The 17,941-nt window shown below is 48.9% G+C and overlaps 1 protein-coding gene across 1 annotated transcript; it reads left to right on the forward strand.

Annotated features, from left to right (window-relative positions):
- Positions 1–2,488: 2,488 nt before the first annotated feature.
- On the forward strand, positions 2,489–10,738 carry LOC122746733 (leukocyte immunoglobulin-like receptor subfamily A member 6). The gene is made up of 6 exons (XM_043992647.1): positions 2,489–2,585; positions 2,874–2,909; positions 3,068–3,352; positions 4,974–5,267; positions 8,534–8,708; positions 9,943–10,738. Exons 1-5 carry the CDS (start codon positions 2,552–2,554, stop codon positions 8,704–8,706), a joined length of 822 nt encoding a protein of 273 aa, XP_043848582.1. The 5' UTR covers positions 2,489–2,551; the 3' UTR covers positions 8,707–8,708; positions 9,943–10,738.
- The last annotated feature ends 7,203 nt before the right edge of the window (positions 10,739–17,941 follow it).

The following is a 17,941-nucleotide window of genomic DNA, read 5'->3' on the forward strand; positions in this document are numbered from 1 at the left end:
AGTCAGGGCCTAGGTTCTTGTTAACTGGTACCTGGAGGTCTGGTTCGTATTAATTACCCCCATAATCACCACCCATGACAAAAACATAAAGAGACAGGTTATAGAAATCCTAACTGTTAAATGTTAATACCCAGAAACTAGGCCTGAGAATGAAAAACACAGGCACACTCTGACCTTGGCAAGTTGAGGTAACCTGCACAGAAAAGGCCAAATTTGTCCCCAGTTCACCTTATGAGGAGTAAACCCCTAAAACACACCTCCATGGGAAAAGGTCCCTGCCTCGGGGGTTGGCTTAGGACCCCAGGAACTCCAAATTGGGATAGGCCCTCCCCTGTACCTCCCTCAGGTGGAGATTATTATAATGAGACTGATAATCAATTTAGCCATATTATAAATATAACTGTCTTCTCCTCTATTTCAGACACCTCCATGGTGCCCTCCCTGTGGTCACTCACAGTATTGCAATAAAACTTGGGAAACTGAGTCACTGAGTCTTGTCATTCTTTGGAACATCTCATGACCAATCTGATCAATTAAACCCACCTCCCACATCACCAGCACACTAACACACCTCCTGGGCAGCATCGTGTCACTTCAGCCAAGCCCATCCAGGGACTTCTGTGTCTCTAGTCTAATGCCTTTAGTTAACTGATTAGTCTGTTGCATTGATTGGGTTAGGGTGCCAAGACTGCTGGAAGTGGGCTCATGGCTTATGTGTACTTTTGGAAGAGGCTGTTCAAAAGGGTGGCAGTCACCTCTGATGGGCCAACAATTCATGAGAGGTGGACTTTAATAAGAGAAGTGGGCTTCCTCCAATGAGGGGCTGAGAGTGACAACAGGTGACCTTTGGAGGGAGGGAGGGAGAGAGAGAGAGAGAGAGAGAGAGAGAGAGAGAGAGAGAGAGAGAGAGAGAGAGAGAGAGAGAGAGAACTATCTCTCAACCCAGACCACTCCCAGCCTTGGGCAACTGAGACAAAAGGGTCTGTCTCCTCCCGAGCCTGATTGAATGGAATTCTCCTTAGACCAGAGATTCCCCGTAGGGCTGGGTAGGTGGGATAGAGGAGAAGGTTAGCTCAACCTTCAGAGACTAAAGCCACTGGTACATGGGCTGAGGTTTGGCCTCACTAAAGCAGGTCTCTGTCTGGCTTATGTGTCTCCTTTCCCTCCTGCATCAGAATGAAGAAAGCTGTGATCTTATGACTGCTGTTGGCCATATGTTTGTTTTATGTTGTTTTCATTTCATTTATTTTACTTTATTTTATTTCTCAGAGGATGACCCATATGAGCTCTTTGGCACTTTTAGAGTTAACAGCTGTTGCTCTGTGAGGTTTGGCCATTTGTCTTCAGACTCACCACAGAGTGAGTGAAAAGCAGCTGTTCTTCCTTGGCTTAGGTAGCTGTTTGACACAGGAGTCCCCAGCACTTAGCCCCGCGTCTGTCACATTTCTCTCATTTTCATCCTGTCCAACTCTTCATGACCCCCCGTGGGGTTTTCCTGTCAAAGGCACTGGAGCAGTTTCCATTTCCTTCCGCACCTCATGAGGAAACTGGAGGAAGCAGAGTGAAGTGACTTGCCCAGGGTCACACAGCTCCTAAGTGCCTGAGGCTAGATTTGAATTCCTGAAGTCTTCTGACTCCAGGCCTGGGGCTCTGTGTGCTATGGTGCCACCTTGTGGTCAATCCAGGAGATAAAAACTAAATTAATAGAAGGGAGACTCAAATGACCACAGGCTTCTTGAGTCAAAGGGGGAGGCAATGACAAAGCAAAAGTTTAACCTTTAGTTTCTCTGCCATGTGATATTAGGGAGACAGCCACTGGCTGAATGATGTTGTGGGAACACCCTGGGTGGGGGCTCCTGAACTATGGGATTGGAGAAGCAGGAACCCTGTCCTGGGGACCTGAGCTGCCACTTTGAGGACAAGGTGGGAGGGGGGGTCCCAGAGCCTCTTCTACAGAAGGCAGAGGCCTAGGCAGGGCTGAGGAGGGGCTGGGGCTGGCAAGGCTACTTGGGAAACTGCAGAAGAGACCACCCTGGGCCCTAAGGCAGCAGCTCCCCAGGCAGCCACCCCCTCCCTCCAGCCCCATCCTCTGTGGTTATGCCTTAACCCCATCACTGCCAAGACTCAGAAGTCCCTGTCTGCTTGGTTAGGGATTAAGCCTGTTAGGGAGAGGCTGGGCTGGGGGCAGGGTCCGGTCTGGGGACCAGGGTCAGATTGATAGGCCTCTAGCAGGGTCCCAAGTGGGGGTAGGGGCTGGGAGGCTGACACATAGCTAGGGATCTCTCCTGGATTGTGGGGCCTGAATTATCACCAGGAAAGCAAGAATGGTTCACTTGTTCAGAGACTAGATGACTCTCCAAGCTCCCCCTTAGACACACACACACACACACACACACACACACACACACACACACACACACACACACTTCACAGGCCAAGCAATGAAGCAACAACCACAGTGAGGAAGAAGAAGTGAGCCTGCTCTGACTTTGGGAACGTCTGGTGCGTCACACTGTGTCCCGATCAGACGTCAGGCCCATCTCCCACCACCATGACCCCCACCCTCTCTGTGCTGCTGTGCCTTGGTGAGTCCTAAGAAGCCCCCATACTGCACCATCCAGGCCTACCTGCCCCCACCTCCATTTTCTTGAGGAAAAACGCCTCCACAACCGGACAGTGACAAGTCTAAGGTCACCCAGCAGGGCAGATAGGGAGGGGGAGAAGCTGAAACTCTTAGAGGGGTCTTCTGGTTCTAGCTCCTGTCATTCACAACAGCCCTAAGCCCAGGCTCTGGGCCCCCTGTCTCCTTCCCCTGGGGGTGCTGGGTGGGGAGGAGGTGGGGAGCTGTGAGTAATCAGGGTCCTATTTCCCAGGGCTGTGTCTGGGGCCCAGGATAAGGACACAGGCAGGTGAGTCCTTCCCCCACACTCCCCCTGCCCAGGGCAGAGAGCTGCCCCCAGGAGAGGGAGGGGGGAGGTCAGGGCTGGACTGACAGGGTTTAAAGGGAGGGGGGAGGGGCTCACAGAAGGGGGATTCCCTGGCACTGATAGCTCTCCTTCCCTTCCAGACACGCCCCCCAGACCCTCCCTCAGGGCAGAGAAGGGCTCTTTGGTGCCCATGGGGAGAAGTGTGACCCTCAGGTGCAGCGGGGAACAGGGGGCTGATTATTACCTTCTGGAGAAAAAGGAAGGATCTGCAAGGAACATGATCATGGAGGTGAAATCAGATGAAATTGAGGTCGAGTTTCCCATCCGATTTATGACACCTTTCACGGCAGGGACCTACTACTGCTTATACAAACGCTCATCCCTCTGGTCACAGCGCAGTGACCCCCTGCAGCTGATGGTGACAGGTGAGGACCCCCCAGCCCCAGGCCCCTCAGGCAGGGCTGGCTCAGGGTCCCAGCAGCCCCTAAGCTCCTCCCCAGCCCAGCCTGGTCCCAAGCATCCCTCTGGCCCTGCCCTGCCTGTCCTCTCCCCTGTCTCTGCCTCTGCTCTCCCTCTGGGGCTGGAGGTGGGGGAAGGGAATCAGCATCTATATACAGCACCTACTCTGTGCAAAGCACTTGACACTTATTTTCTCATTTGATCCTCACAACAACTGTCAGGGAGGGGCCTTTATCTTTCTTTTTTTTTTTTTTTTTTTTTTCAGTGAGGCAATTGGGGTTAAGTGACTTGCCCAGGGTCACACAGCTAGTAAGTATTAAGTGTCTGAGGCCGGATTTGAACTCAGGTACTCCTGACTCCAGGGCCGGTGCTCTATCCACTGCGCCACCTAGCTGCCCTGGGAGGGGCCTTTATGATGCCCCCTTTTACAGCTGAGGAAACTGAGGCCAACAGAGAGGAAGTGACTTGCCCAGGATCATAGAGCTGGGAAGTGTCTGAGCATGGATTTGAACTCAGGTCTTCCTGACTCCAGACCCAGGGATCTGGCCTCTGCATCACCAGCTGCCTCCATCCCAGAGAGGAGGCAGGAGGCTCAGCTTGGGTCTCAGGAGACAAGATAGAGCTGGGGGCTCCCTGGGGAGGGGGCACAGGGCTGATGGGGCATCTCCCCCTCCCAGCCCTGATCCTGCCAAAGCAAGGAGAGGGGCTGGAGGGTGGACCTGCTGCTGCTCTGTTTCCTCCCCCAGCTCAGGCCTAGGCACAAGGAGGGGAAGGGGTGTCTGTCTCCTCTCTGTGTCCACAGGGGTCTCTCTACAGGAAGGTTTAGGACACCAGGAAGGAAGTGAATCAGGAATCACCACCAAGCCTCTTCCTCTCCTTCCCACACCTGCCCAGGGTCCATGATGAGAGCCAGGATGGACTTTAGGGAGCCAATAACTGCCCTAAAGTGCAGAGATGGCTCCTGAGTATGCTCCCCCCCCACCCCGCCCTGTGGAGAGAGATTCTCTGACAAGGAGCAGGGACTGGGCTCCCAGCCCCCTACCAGGGAGGAAGCCTCCCTGTCCTCCATTCTTTTTTTTTTTTTTCCTCGGGGCAATTGGGGTCAAGTGACTTGCCCAGGGTCACGCAGCTAGTAGGTGTTAAGTGTCTGAGCTCGGATTTGAACTCAGGTACTCCTGAATCCAGGGCCGGTGTTTTATGCACTGCGCCACCTAGCTGCCCTCCCCATCCTCCATTCTTAGCCCTGCACTGACCCCTATTTGTTTTCTCTCTCTGTCTCTCTCTCCCTCAGTCTCTGTCTCCCTTCCCTCCCACACTTTCTCTTTCTTCTCTATTTCTCTCTGTCTCTCTCTGTCTCTCTCTCCATATTTATCCACCCACTTTCCATGGGTCTCCCAGAGCTGTGCCAGGTCCTTCCTCTCCCCCCAAAACTGGGAGATTTCCTTTCTTGCAGAGATGAGCTCCACCTCCATCCTCAGGCAGGGATCCAGGCAGGCCCAGGCCAGTCCTCCCAAAAGCCACATCTGCCCCCCCTGCCCTACAAGAGGAGGGTTACACCCCTAACTCCAGACTCTCCTCCTCCCCCAGGCCTGCATGACCCCCCCTCCCTCTCAGCCTTGCCCAGCCCCGAGGTGGCCTCAGGACACAATGTGACCCTCCAGTGTCAGTCACAACCATGGTATGACATGTATGCCCTGTACAAGGATGGAGCAGAGATCACCCAAGGCCAGGTCCAAGCCCTCAACAGTGGCTGCCAGGCCACCTACCACATCTCTGCTGTGACCTCTGCCCATGGAGGGACTTACCGATGCTACACCTTTCACAGTCACTCCCCCCAGGAGTGGTCAGTGCCCAGTGAGCCCCTGGTGCTCAGGGTCACAGGTGAGGGAGCCCCAGCCCACCCCAGGCCTCCCATCCCTCCTCCTCTGGCCCTGGGGCCCCACCCTACCTGCCCAGGGCATTTTCCCAGGGGAGCCCAGGGGCTAGGAGGGCTGGGGGAAGAGGAGTCCCAGAGGGAGGGGGTGGAGAGTCTGGGCAATGGGTCATCCTCAGAGGATGCAGACAGTGAGGCCTCTCCCCCCTGGCCCCTCTACACACCCTCACCATCTGCCCCCTCCCCACTTCTGTTGGGCCCACGGACAGACAATACGTCTCCTTGGTCCCAGGAAAGGGCTTTGAGGAGGCCAGAGGGGGAGGCTAGAGCAGGCCTGAGGTGTGGCCAGCAGGGAGGGGGAGGGGAAATCCCACCAAGCCCCTCACCCTCCTCCTCTCCCTCTACCAGGCACCTCAAAGGGTCCTCACCTACCCCAAAGCCCTGGGGATCCCCAAGCCCTGACATCGTCCCCACCCAGTGAGTAACCAGATACCCTCAGGACAGGGTGGGGGTCTCTCTCCCCTATTACTCTCCCCTCCTGTCTAGGCCAGGGCTGAGTCCCCCCTTTCTCAGAGCATGAGTGGGGCTGGAGGGGAGGGGCAGGGGCAGGGAAACTCCACCTGGGGAAGAAGGAAGAACAGGCCTGGTCAGGATGGGGCTGGGAGGGGGGAGCAGACATGGGCAGAGCAGCCCCAAGCCCTCTCCCTTCTCTCCCTTCCCGAGGGGTCCCTGTGCCCTCTCACCCCTCCCCCACACAGTCATAGCTGGGGCTCTGAGGGGAGGGGGCTCTGCTTCTCCCATCCTGGCTTCCCCAGGGATGAGGGAGGGGCCTCCCAGATACCCCCACCCCAATTTCTCTCAGCTGGAAGCACCACAGTGACCCCCTCACCCCTCCTCCCTCCTCTTCCCAACACTGCCTCCCCCTGACACAGAAGAGCCTCAGGGCTCTGGCCCCAGGGCAGAGAGGGAAGGTCAGGCCCTGGGGATAGCCAGGACAAGGGGCCTGAGGATTCAGAGGGCCCCTCCCTCCCTCCCTCCTCACAGCCTCCCTTCTTCTCCCTGTGTCCTTCCCCTGCACCAATAGCTCAGGCAGGACCTAGGGGAGGGGTCACAGGAATCATGGAATCATCAAACCTCACAACTGGACAGTCCAGGACAGGTCACTGAGCTCAGATGCCCATTTAACAGATGGAAATGAGAGGCCCAGGGGAGGGAGGGTCTTCCCACCCTCCCACACCCAGCAGTCTGGGCAGAGCTGGGGCTCCCTCCAGGCCTCTCTGGGCTCCTGTGCCCAGCCCCTAACTCTGCCCCTTCCTCATCCCCAGGGACCTTCTCTCCAAGCCCTGATCCTGGGAACACGACATCTGGTGAGTCACTGGAGGATCCCCAGCAGAGAGAGGAGGGAGGCAGGGGCCGGGTGTCCAGTCAGGGGCCCCTCATGTCCACCTGCAGCACCCCATTCTTCTCCTGTTCCCCCCTCTGGGCCTTTGCCCAGGCTGTGCCCCCTCCCTGACATGCTCTCCCTGCTCTCCCCCTCTTCTAACAAGGCACAGACCCCTCCCAGGCTGTCTAGGAGCCTCCTCCTTTCCTGCCCCCCCAGCCCAGGTGTTAGTGATCCCTCTCCTCAGATGAGACCCCACTGATGCATTTGTGCACAAGGGAACAGCATTCCAGGAGACTGTAAGCCCTGGAGGTCAGGAGTTACTCTGTCCTTGTATCCTCTGCCTGTGACCACCAGAGAGCCTGGGCCGAGATGAGTTCTTAATAAGGTCTATAGACCTGGGCTGTTATGGGAATGCAGGGGGACCCCAAGAATCCTAAAGACCCAAACCCCTCAAGGAATCCTTGAACTGTCCCAGGGGAGGCAGCTCTGCCTCCCACCTCAGGAATGGGTGTTGGAGAGCAAGAGCCTGGTACACGGATATGGAAGATAGGATGGGTGCTGCATATCTTACTGATGCCCCCTTGTCCTAAACCTCTCCCTGTTGTTACATTGCCCTCCCTGTCCTTGGTAATGCCCTTCCCTCCCTTTTGTCTGGGAAAAACACAAATGACCCTCTTCTCTTACTCCAGTGGGACACTCACCAAGGTGATCTGTTCCCCAGCTACATTTCTCTCTCCCTAATAAATCTCTTTTTATTTTACAAGATTCATGATGAGTCTTCAATTCTTTGGGAGAGCTAGCCCCCTGATCCAGGTCACAAGTTTCCCCAAAACATGGATCACTCAATGAGACTAGAGGTTCCCTGTCTACAGGGCTCTGTCTCCCCCCTCACACTGTGGGAGGGAGTCCCAAGTTCTTTGTTTACCACCTCCATCTCCCACCTCCAGGCCTTTGTACCAGCTTTGCCCCTCGCCTGCAGTTCCCCACCCCTGAATTTCTTGGTTGCCTTCAGAACTCTCTCAGTCTCCCCTCTGGAAGAACATTTTCCTCCCCCTGCTGCCCTCCTTCCCTCCTACCAAGGCCTGACCTCAGACCTTGGACATACCTGCCCATTTTCAGGTTTCCTCCCAAGTAGACTAGGAGCTCCCTGAGGGCAGGAACGCTTATGAACAGTAACCAGGAAATGTTTGTTGGTGCCAATATTAATAGGAGCCAGCACATAGGAAGCCCTTTAAATGCTTTACAATTATTGTCTCCTTGGATCCTCACAACAGCCCTCAGAGGCAGGTGCTGTCATTAGCCCCATGTTCCAGAGAAGTAAAATGAGCCTAAGAGAGTAAAGGGGACATGCCCAAGGTCTCAAAGAGAGGAAGTGTCTGAGGGGGATCTGAACTCAGCTCAAAGAGAGGAAGTGTCTGAGGGGGATCTGAACTCAGCTCTTCCTCACCTCAGGCTCCATGCTCTCTCCACTCCACCAAGCTGTTGCCAACATTGCAGGAGATGAAGAACAAGAGGGAGGAGAGAAAGGGAGGACAAAAGGAAGTCCCAGGAAAGAGACCTGGGGCTGCCTCTTGGCCCTGGCAAGGAAGTATTGAGCGGGAGTTGGAAGGGGAGAAGAAGGGGGAGGGGGAGGGCAGAGGGGATCAGTGGGAGGGGGAGGCTGCCTCAGCCCCTCCCTCAGACTTCTCTCCCTGGGCTCCAGTCCTCACCCCCATACCAGGCTCCCAGCCAGGGAGTGACAAGAACCTCCCAGCCCAGGGCCAGGGTCTAGGCTGGGCTGGGTCTGAGAAGCCTGGAGCTGGGAGCAGAGGAATCTGAGCCTACACTGTTGGGGGCCTGAGAGCAGGGAGGTCTTGGCCCTCTGCCTGTGACAGTCTTTCCCCCTCCCAGATGCTGCTCCCCAGGATTACACTGTGGGCAACCTGGTTCGCCTCAGCCTGGCTGGGCTGGTCCTCATCATCCTGGGGGTCCTGCTGGCTGAAGCCTGGCCTAGCCAGAGGGGACCAGTGAGGAGGAGATGCAGGATCCCAGGGCAGAGGGAAGACACAGCTGGGCTTCATTGACTGTGAGCATCCCAAAGACTCATTGAGGCATCAGGTTCTGCCCAGTTCCAGACAGAGGGAGACCCCTGCCTTCCCAGGGACATACTGCTGGCCCAAGCTGATGATGTCCAGCCCTTCCATCGGCCCCCCTCCCTCTTCACCACCACACTGCTGTGACTCCCTAAGCTCACACTCCCCTCCCCACCTCAGGCCCTTCCTACACTCCCAGCAGGGATGATCATTGGCAACATCTGTCAGTAATGAAAGAGGAAAAACTCTTCCCCCAGAACACTGAAGCATCTCAGGATTCACAGACACCTGAAGGCTTTGTCATTTCCTAAGTCAGTGGTCATTACTCTGTGTGTGTGTGTGTGTGTGTGTGTGTGTGTGTGTGTGAATGTCTGTGTACATGTATATGTATCTCTGTATGTGTGCACATGTGCATGTAGGTGTAACTAGAAGAGATAGGGGAGCATCCACCTGGGCCTCCCCCCACCTGCCTTTGCCCATTATGGTTCTGGGCACTGTGAGCCCAACCTTACCTGCCCCAGGCCCCCCAGCTTTCTTCTCCCCACATCCTCCCCCACACCCTAGGATAACCTTACCCTGAGAGGGCAGGGCCTCCACACACTGTCTGCTGCCAAGCTTTCCTCGTCTCTCCTCCCTGAAGGTGTAGACCCTGCTTCCCAATGGGCACAAGGACACTTTTACCCCTTAGGGTTTCTGAGGTGACCACTGTCAACCTTCCTTTGGGAATGTAAGTGAATTGACATTGTTTCCTAGAGGAAAACGTCTTAAACTGTGGTCGTATCACTGAATGTGGGGGTCACAAAAATTTGTCAATATTGATAAGCACTATTTCCTGAGAAGTGATTGATCCTCACCTATTCCCCATTCCCAGACCAATAACCACCTGGGGCTGACCAATCTTTGTCAATGCCAGACTCTTGATTTGGTTTATGGTTCTCTCCCAAACAAACTATCCCCTCCCAAAGATTCCCAAACTCACTGCCTGGACTTTAGGTTATTATGTAAAAAGGTTCATTCACATTAAGTAGTTTCTATCTGTGAGAAAAGTACTTTCCCCCAGGGCAGTCTCATAGCTCTCTCTGTTCTGTGACCCCATAAAAACCCTGTCTTCAGTCCCCATCTTTGGGTGTTCCTACCAATCTTGCTTTGTGATACCCTGAGTTATAGCTCCTCTGCCTTCATTAAAGACCTTATTCCTCCTATCTTGATTGTATCATTAACTTTCAGGTTGACATATGGGGGCTCATCCAGGATTTGAAGATTCTGTGTCCAGCCAGCCACCGTTTCTGACTTCCAGATGCTTCGTGCCAGAAGGAATCTTTGTGTTCCAGTTTAGACTCAAAATTCAGAGGCCTGGCCTGGCTAAGGGTCCCACAAATTGAGAACTTGTGTCCTTTACACTTGAGTTCCTAAAAGCTCTTTGATTGGGGGTCTGGTTATGACCATGGATGACTTGGTAACTTGGGTTTGTTCTGACAGGTCCCCCAAAAGGGGATGGCTGCAGTTTGTTTTTATGGACCATATGTGGCCACTCCCACAGTCCCAAAAGGATGTCTGCCAGGTTCTGTTTTCAAATCACATACTAAATGATTGCAAGTACTTGGACAACTAGCCGAATTTAAGTCTTACCCACAACACTGATGGTCATTGGGGTCTCCTTTTTTGTTTCCTTTTGATTCTGCCAGCCCCCAAATTAAAGTCCCTGATTGGGACTGGCATTTTGTAATCAACTAAGTGAGAATCTGAATCAGAACCTTCCTCTCTGCCAGAACACATTTTTTTAAAAAGGAGGAAAATAGGATCTTTGATAGCATTTTTGTTTCTCAGGTAAAGGGTTTCTAAAATTTAAGAAAAAAAATCAGAAAGGAAAAAAGAGACCAGTTGTTCTGGCTCAGATTAATGAGTCTTCAAGGATACAGAGAGGACTTAATTGGTGCATGCTAAATGATCTTAAGAATCTTTACTAATATCACCTCACACCTATCAGATTGGCTAATATGACAAAAAAGAAAAATAATAAATGTTGGAGAAACTGTGGAAAAATTGGAACACTAATGCATTGTTGGTGGAGCTGTGAACTGATCCAACCATTCTGGACAGCAATTTGGATCTATGCCCAAAGGTCTATAAAACTGCATACCCTTTGATCCAACAATACCATCATTAGGTCTTTATCCCAAAGAGATCATAAAAAAGGGAAAAGGACCTACATGTACAAAAATTTTTAGAGTTGCTCTTTTTGTGGTGACAAGGAATTGGAAATTGAGGGGATGCCCATCAGTTGGGGAATGGCTGGACAAGTTGTGGTATATGAATGAAATGGAATAGTATTGTGCTGTAAGGAACGTTGAGCAGGCACATTTCAGAGAAACCTGGAAGGACTTACATGAACTGATGCTGAGTGAGATGAGCAGAACCAGAAGAACATTGTGCACAGTATCAACAGCATTGTGTGTTGATCAACAGGGATAGATTTGACTCTTCTCAGCAATATGGTGGTCCAAGATAATTCCAAGGGACTCACGATGGAAAGTGCTCTCCAAATCCAAAAAAAGATGCAGATTGAACCATACTGCTTCTAATTTTTTTTTCTTTTTTGAGATTTTCCCCTTTTGTTCTGATTCTTCTTTCACAGCATGAATAATGCAGAAATATGTTTAATGTGATTGTACATATATAACCTATATCAGATTGCCTGCTGTTTTGGGTAGGGGGAGGGAGGGGAGAGAGGAAGAACAATTTGGAAGTGGAAATCTTATAGAAACAAATGTTGAAAACTATCTCTACGTGTAACTAGAAAATAATAAAATACTTTTATGATTAAAAAATAAAAAATAAAGTGAAAAAAAGGAATCTTTACCATTATTGTTTAATGTTTTAGTGTCTGTACTTATAAAGTGCTATTTCTTTTAAAATGTGTGCGTGTGTCCTTTGCTATTCAAGCTAAGTCCCTTATCTTGTACTCAACAATCCTCTCTGTGATATTTGCATTAAGACAAAGTATTTAAAATTTTCATGGATTTGGTCATTTGTTTATTGCATGATCTTAAAACAAATTAATTCAGTTTACCAATCCATAATGTAGATATTTAGTAATTATAGAGTATTCTTTTCGGTTATAAATTGCTAGAGATGCAACTGTTAAAAGAGTATCAACTACTTGAAACTTTGTTTAGAAATGCAGTATTACTGTGAATTCACAAAGAAGTGATCTCAAAGTCAGGAACATCTGGGTTCAAGTTTTCCTTCTGGGATACTAGCTAGGTATAATGAATGTGTGACCCTGGGAAAAATGACTTGGCTTCTAAGTGTAAATGGCAAGAACAAATTTAAAAATTCTGAAAACTGGAGCCTTCCTTAATATGCCAGAGAAAATTGTTCCATTTAGCAGTGGTGCTGTTTCATAGTTTTTCTCAATAACTATATTAAGCAGTTACTATTGAAATAATTATACACATTAACAATGGTGTGGTAGTTTAAAACAACTTTGTTTAATTTTGTTAAACTTTCATTGCTTTTTTTTCTTCAAGCTTCACAGGTATTTCAAGTTTTCATTCTCCTAGCAATTCAAATATTATGATGGTTTTGTATGTTTAATAATTTTAAATTGATAGATTCTCTTTTTTTCTTTTGTTTTTTTCTGTGAGGCAATTGGGGTTAAGTGACTTGCCCAGGGTCACACAGCCAGTAATTGTTAAGTGTCTGAGGGCAGATTTGAACTCAAGTCCTCCTGACTCCAGGGCTGGTGCTCTATCCACTGCACCATCTAGCTGCCCCTAATTGACAGATTCTTGAGTAAGTTTTATTTCAAAATAAGATATTCAACTGGAATCTGTTTTACTATCTGGTGTTTTTAAAAGATATGTATGCTGTTTTAACCTTTTTCCTTCCCTGAATATTCTATTTCTTTCCTTCCTTCCTTCCTTCCTTTCTCTCTTTCCTTCTTCCTTTCTTTCTTTGTGGGACAGTGAGGGTTAAGTGGCTTGCCCAGGGTCATACAGTTAGTTAAGTGTCAAATATCTGAGGTACAATTTGAACTCAGATCTTCCTGAATCCAGGGCTGGTGCTTTATCCACTGTGCCACCTAGCTTCCCCCAAAGGCAGGATTTTTAAAGGAAAAGTGTCTCTTTCCAGCATGTGAGCATTAATTTATCACTGGATTTTGAGGTAAAATAGAAATTGAAAGGATCCACTGATTACCTCCTGAAAGACTTCCCAGAAGGAAAACTCCCAGGAATATTATAACCAAATTCTAGAGCTCCCAGGTCAAGGAGAAAATATTGCAAGCTTCCAAAAAGAACACATTCAAATACTGTGGAGCCCCAGTCAGGTTAGCACAAAATCTAGCAGCTTCTACATTAAAGGATCAGAGGGCATGCAATATGATATTCCAGAGGGCAAAGGAATTGGGATTACAACCAAGAATCACATATCCAGCAAAACTGATTATAATCTTTCAGAGGAAAAAATGGGACTTCAATGAAAAAGAGGCCTTTCAGGTATTCATGATTAAAGGACCTGAACTGAATGGAAAATTCGACTTTCAAATACAAGACCCTAGAGAACCATAAAAAGTTGGAGTTAGAGGGTAGATAAGTGGTACAGTGGATAAAGCACCAGCCCTGGATTCAGGAGGACCTGAGTTCAAATCCGGTCTCAGACACTTGACACTTACTAGCTGTGCGGTCCTGGGCAAGTCACTTAACCCTCATTGCCCTGCCCCCCCCCCAAACCCATTGGAGTTAGATGACATGCCTAGGGTTGTGAAGTGGGTGGGTGTCTTTTGTCTGAGGCCAGATTGGGGCTGGGGTCCTCCTGGATCCAGGGTAGATGTTTTGTCCACTGTGTCACCTAGCTACCCCATGATGACATCTTTAGGGTAAATTGAGGGGTGAGAGGAATGCACTGGGGGAGGGGAAAGGGGAGAGGTAGCATGGGGTGAAATCACACAGCAAAGAAACAGGAAAGGATTTATGGAATGGGGGAAGAGATTAGGGGAGGAGCAGGACAACAAGTGAACTTTACACTTATCAGAATAGGCTCAAAGACCTTAATTGCATCAGAATTGGCTCAAGGAGGGATTAACACACACCTAATTGGGTGGAGTAATCTACTTAATCTGGGCAGTAAATGAGCCTAAGACTCATCAGAAGTATCTCAAAGGCCTTAATCTCATCAAAATTGGCTCAAGGAGGGAATAACATACACACTTAACTGGGTGGAATAATCTATCTAACCCTGGAGGAAAATAAGAGGGGAAGGGGGTAAAGAGGGAGGGGTAAAGGAAGGGAGGGTAGATTGGGGGAGGGGACAGTCAGAAGCAAAGCCCTTTTGAAGAGGGATAGGGTGAGAGAAGATAGATAATAGAGTAAATATCATGGGGAAGGGAATAAGATGGAGGGAAACAGTTAATAGTAATTGTGAACAAGAGAAAAGGGGAAAAATGTACAAAAAATATTTATAGCAACTCTGGTGGCTAAGAATTGGAAATCAAAGCAATGTCCATCAATTGGGGAATGACTGAAGAAGCTGTGGTATATGATTGTAATGGAGTGTTATTGTGCTGTGAGAAGTGAGGGGCAGGATGATTTCAGAGAAACCTGGAGAGACTCATGAACAGTGAGGTGAGTAGAACTGGGAGGACACTGTGCACAGTGAAAGCAGTATTGTTCTATGAGCAATTGTGAATGACTTGACTACTCTTAGCATTCAATGATCCAAGACAATCCCAAAGGACTAATAATGAAGCATGCTATGCACTCCCAGTGAAATAACTGATATTGACTGAACACAGACTAAAGAGTACTTGTAGATTGTACATATATAACCTATGTAAGATTGGTTGCTGTCTTGTGAAGGGGGGAGGAAAGGGATGGAGGGAGAAAAATTTGGAGTTCTAAATCTTATGAAAATGAATGTTGAAAACTACCTTTACATGTAACAGGAAAAAATAAAATAAATGGAAGTTTAAAAAAGACCAAATGTGTCCATAGGTTTACATTATAAAGTTTAAACCCCCAAAACACACCCTAGTGAGAAAGGTACCCACCTAGGGGGAAGTCTTAGGACCCCAAGCATTCCAAATTAGGATATGAACCTCCTTAAGGACGAGATTAAGATAATGAGAAGACAACTTACTTCTCACTAGAACTATAACCATTTTCATCTCCCTATTTGAGACACTTCCTGGTAGTCTCCCTGTGGTCATCAGTCTTCTAATAAAACTTGGGAAACTGGGTCACTGAGTCTTGCAATTCTTTGGGATGCCTCATGATCAATTTGATCAATTAAATCCATCCCCACTGCAGATGCATTAGGGTACAAGACCCCAGCAGTGTACTACCATTGGCACAAACTCATCCACTAACAGTGATGACACATTTAGGTCTTAAACACAATGATTTACTCAGCAAAAAGGCGAAGGAGAAGGAGAAGGAGAAGGAGAAGGAGAAGGAGAAGGAGAAGAAGAAGAAGGAGAAGAAGGAGAAGAAGGAGAAGAAGGAGAAGAAGGAGAAGAAGGAGAAGAAGGAGAAGGAGAAGAAGGAGAAGGAGAAGAAGGAGAAGAAGGAGAAGAAGGAGAAGAAGGAGAAGAAGGAGAAGAAGGAGAAGAAGGAGAAGGAGGAGAAGGAGAAGGAGAAGAAGAAGAAGAAGAAGAAGAAGAAGAAGAAGAAGAAGAAGAAGAAGAAGAAGAAGAAGAAGAAGAAGAAGAAGGACAGGCACTCACAGAGTAAGGAAAAGGAAAAAATAACAATTACTTCACAAGCCACACATAAGCCTGAGTCACACTCTCTCACCAATGCTCTCAGTATCTATGGGGAAATGGTAGAGAAACTCAGAGAAACCTGGCAAGGAGAACATTGTGGAGGACAAGCCTTGTCCTCAAGACTGACAACCCTAAAACTGCACACTTCAGTGTCCTCTTTAAGCCTCAGGAGCTGTGCACTAACTCCTTGATGAACAAAGCCTCCCTGTTGGACTGATGATTCCACTGCAAAACTGAGCTGATCTGCCCTAGGTCCCCTCCATGACCCCCACTCTCTCACTGAGCTCTAATCTCTCCCTGTCTACTGGCTGCTTCTCTGATGCCTGCAAACATGCCTGTGCTCCCCCACCCTTGCCATGATTACCTCCTTCAGGAGGCCATCTACATACAGTAGGGGACTACTCTTTCTCTCTCCCTTTCTTTTTTTTTTTTTTTCGGTTAGGCAATTTGGGGTTAAGTGACTTGCCCAGGGTCATTCATTTAACATTTTCTTTTCTTTCTTTGTTTTTTTGTGAGGCAATTGGGGTTAAGTGACTTGCTCAGGGTCACACAGCTAGTAATTGTTAAGTGCCTGAGGCCAGATTTGAACTCAGGTCCTCCTGAATCCAGGGCCGGTGCCCTATCGACTGGGCTACCTAGCTTCCCCCTCTCCCTTTCTTCTTAACCTCTTACATTCTGGCTTCCAACCTCATCATTCCACCAAGACTTCTCTCTCCAAAGTTACCACTGGTCTTCATTGCCAAACCCAAGAACCTTTTCTCAATCCTCATTCTTCTTGACCTTGGACATCGACCATCACTCTCTTCTCTTTCATACATTCTTCTCTCTGGGTTTTCTGGACACCCCTTTCTCTTGAGTCTCTTCCTGCCTATCTGACTACTCCTCTGTCTCCTCTCTTGGATTTTCAAATAAGTCAAGCCCACCCTTGGAGGGTGTCTCACAAGGCTCTGCCATTGGCCCTCTGCTCTTCTCCCTCTCTACTATTTTCATTGGTGACCACATCAGCTCCCATTCATTCCATTCTCATCTCTATGCTGATGTTTCTCAGCCTTCCTTCAAAGTCCTGGATAGATTTCCACCCCATGGGATGATTTCACAAAAATCTGAGAAGATTCATATGAGCAGAAATATAAATTCACCAGAACAATTTACCCAGCAATATTGTCATGATCATCAGCTTTGAAAGACTTAACTATTATTCTGATCAATATTATGATCCACCACAATTCCAAAAGACTCATGATGAAAAATGCTTTAACTTCCAGAGAGAGAGAAGTGAGTGCAGATTGAAGCCGACTTTTCTAGTTCTTTCTCTTTCTCATTATTTATTTGCAGGCACAGAGGACCCCTTCTCTCTGAGATAATCTCTAGCTCATTCTGTCTGTGTCTTTTAGTACACATCTTACTTAAATAGTGTCTCCCCCATTAGAGAATAACTTCCTTGTGGGCAAGTACTGTCCTTTTTGCCTTTAGTCAAATCCCCAGAGCTTAGCACAGGGCCTGGAACACAGCAGTGCTCAATCCACATTCACTGGCTGGTTGATTTGAGGGGGAGTTAGAAGGTCTTAGAAATCAGAAAGTGTTTTGATCTCCTGTTCATTGTACAGAAGGAGAAAGCAAGGACTGGTACAAATATCACACTGGGCTCTCCAGCCTCCCCTGCCAAGAAACCCAACCCACTCCCAAGGATGAAGTATAAACCACAAAGGGGAAGGAGTTTCCCCCTCTCCCCAGCAGGGGCAGGGGATTGGGTAACATGGAGCAGGACCAGCCCTGACCACCCACCATCATCTTATTTCACTTCTCTTTAGAGTATAAACAGAATCTAATTCAGGTGAATTCCAGTCCTAAAGCATGAAGCTTAAGTCTCTTGGATTTTCATTCATATCACATGACTCCAGAAGGGGTTTGATGAAGTCTATGAACACCTGCTGGTAGAGAAGTGGTGAACACTGGGTAGAGAAAAAGACATGTATCTGGTGCACACAGTCACTTTGTGGGTTGGTTTGGCTTGAATTACTTGCTACAAAGTTGTTGTTTTTCTTTTTCTCAATTTTCAATTTGGGAGGGGAGTTTGAAAAGACAAGGGGAGATTTAGGGATAGTGGCACATCAGTAATTCAATAGTGATGGTGAAAAAAAGTCCATTGTTTAAAACATACATTAAAGAGACCACACATGCCCACTCCCGCTGCTTTGACTGGCGGGTGGGGGAAGGGCCAGGTCAAGGACCTACAGTGACTGGAGCAGACCCTCCTCTCCACTGGGGCTTCCTGATGCCCCAATGCCTGGGTCCCAGTGGGACCAGCAGAGTCCCTTAGGAACAGTCAGTCCCCAGGCCCCTCCCTTGTCTGACTGGTAAATTGTAAAGAGGAAGAAGCTACTCAGCTAAGGGAGGGGGGCAGTTAGGCAAATCAGGGCTGGGCTGGTTCTGTCCCCAGGCTGGGCCACCAGCTTCCAGTCC

The sequence above is a fragment of the Dromiciops gliroides genome, chromosome 3, assembly GCF_019393635.1.
Source record: "Dromiciops gliroides isolate mDroGli1 chromosome 3, mDroGli1.pri, whole genome shotgun sequence".
In the NCBI taxonomy this organism is placed as follows: domain Eukaryota; kingdom Metazoa; phylum Chordata; class Mammalia; order Microbiotheria; family Microbiotheriidae; genus Dromiciops; species Dromiciops gliroides.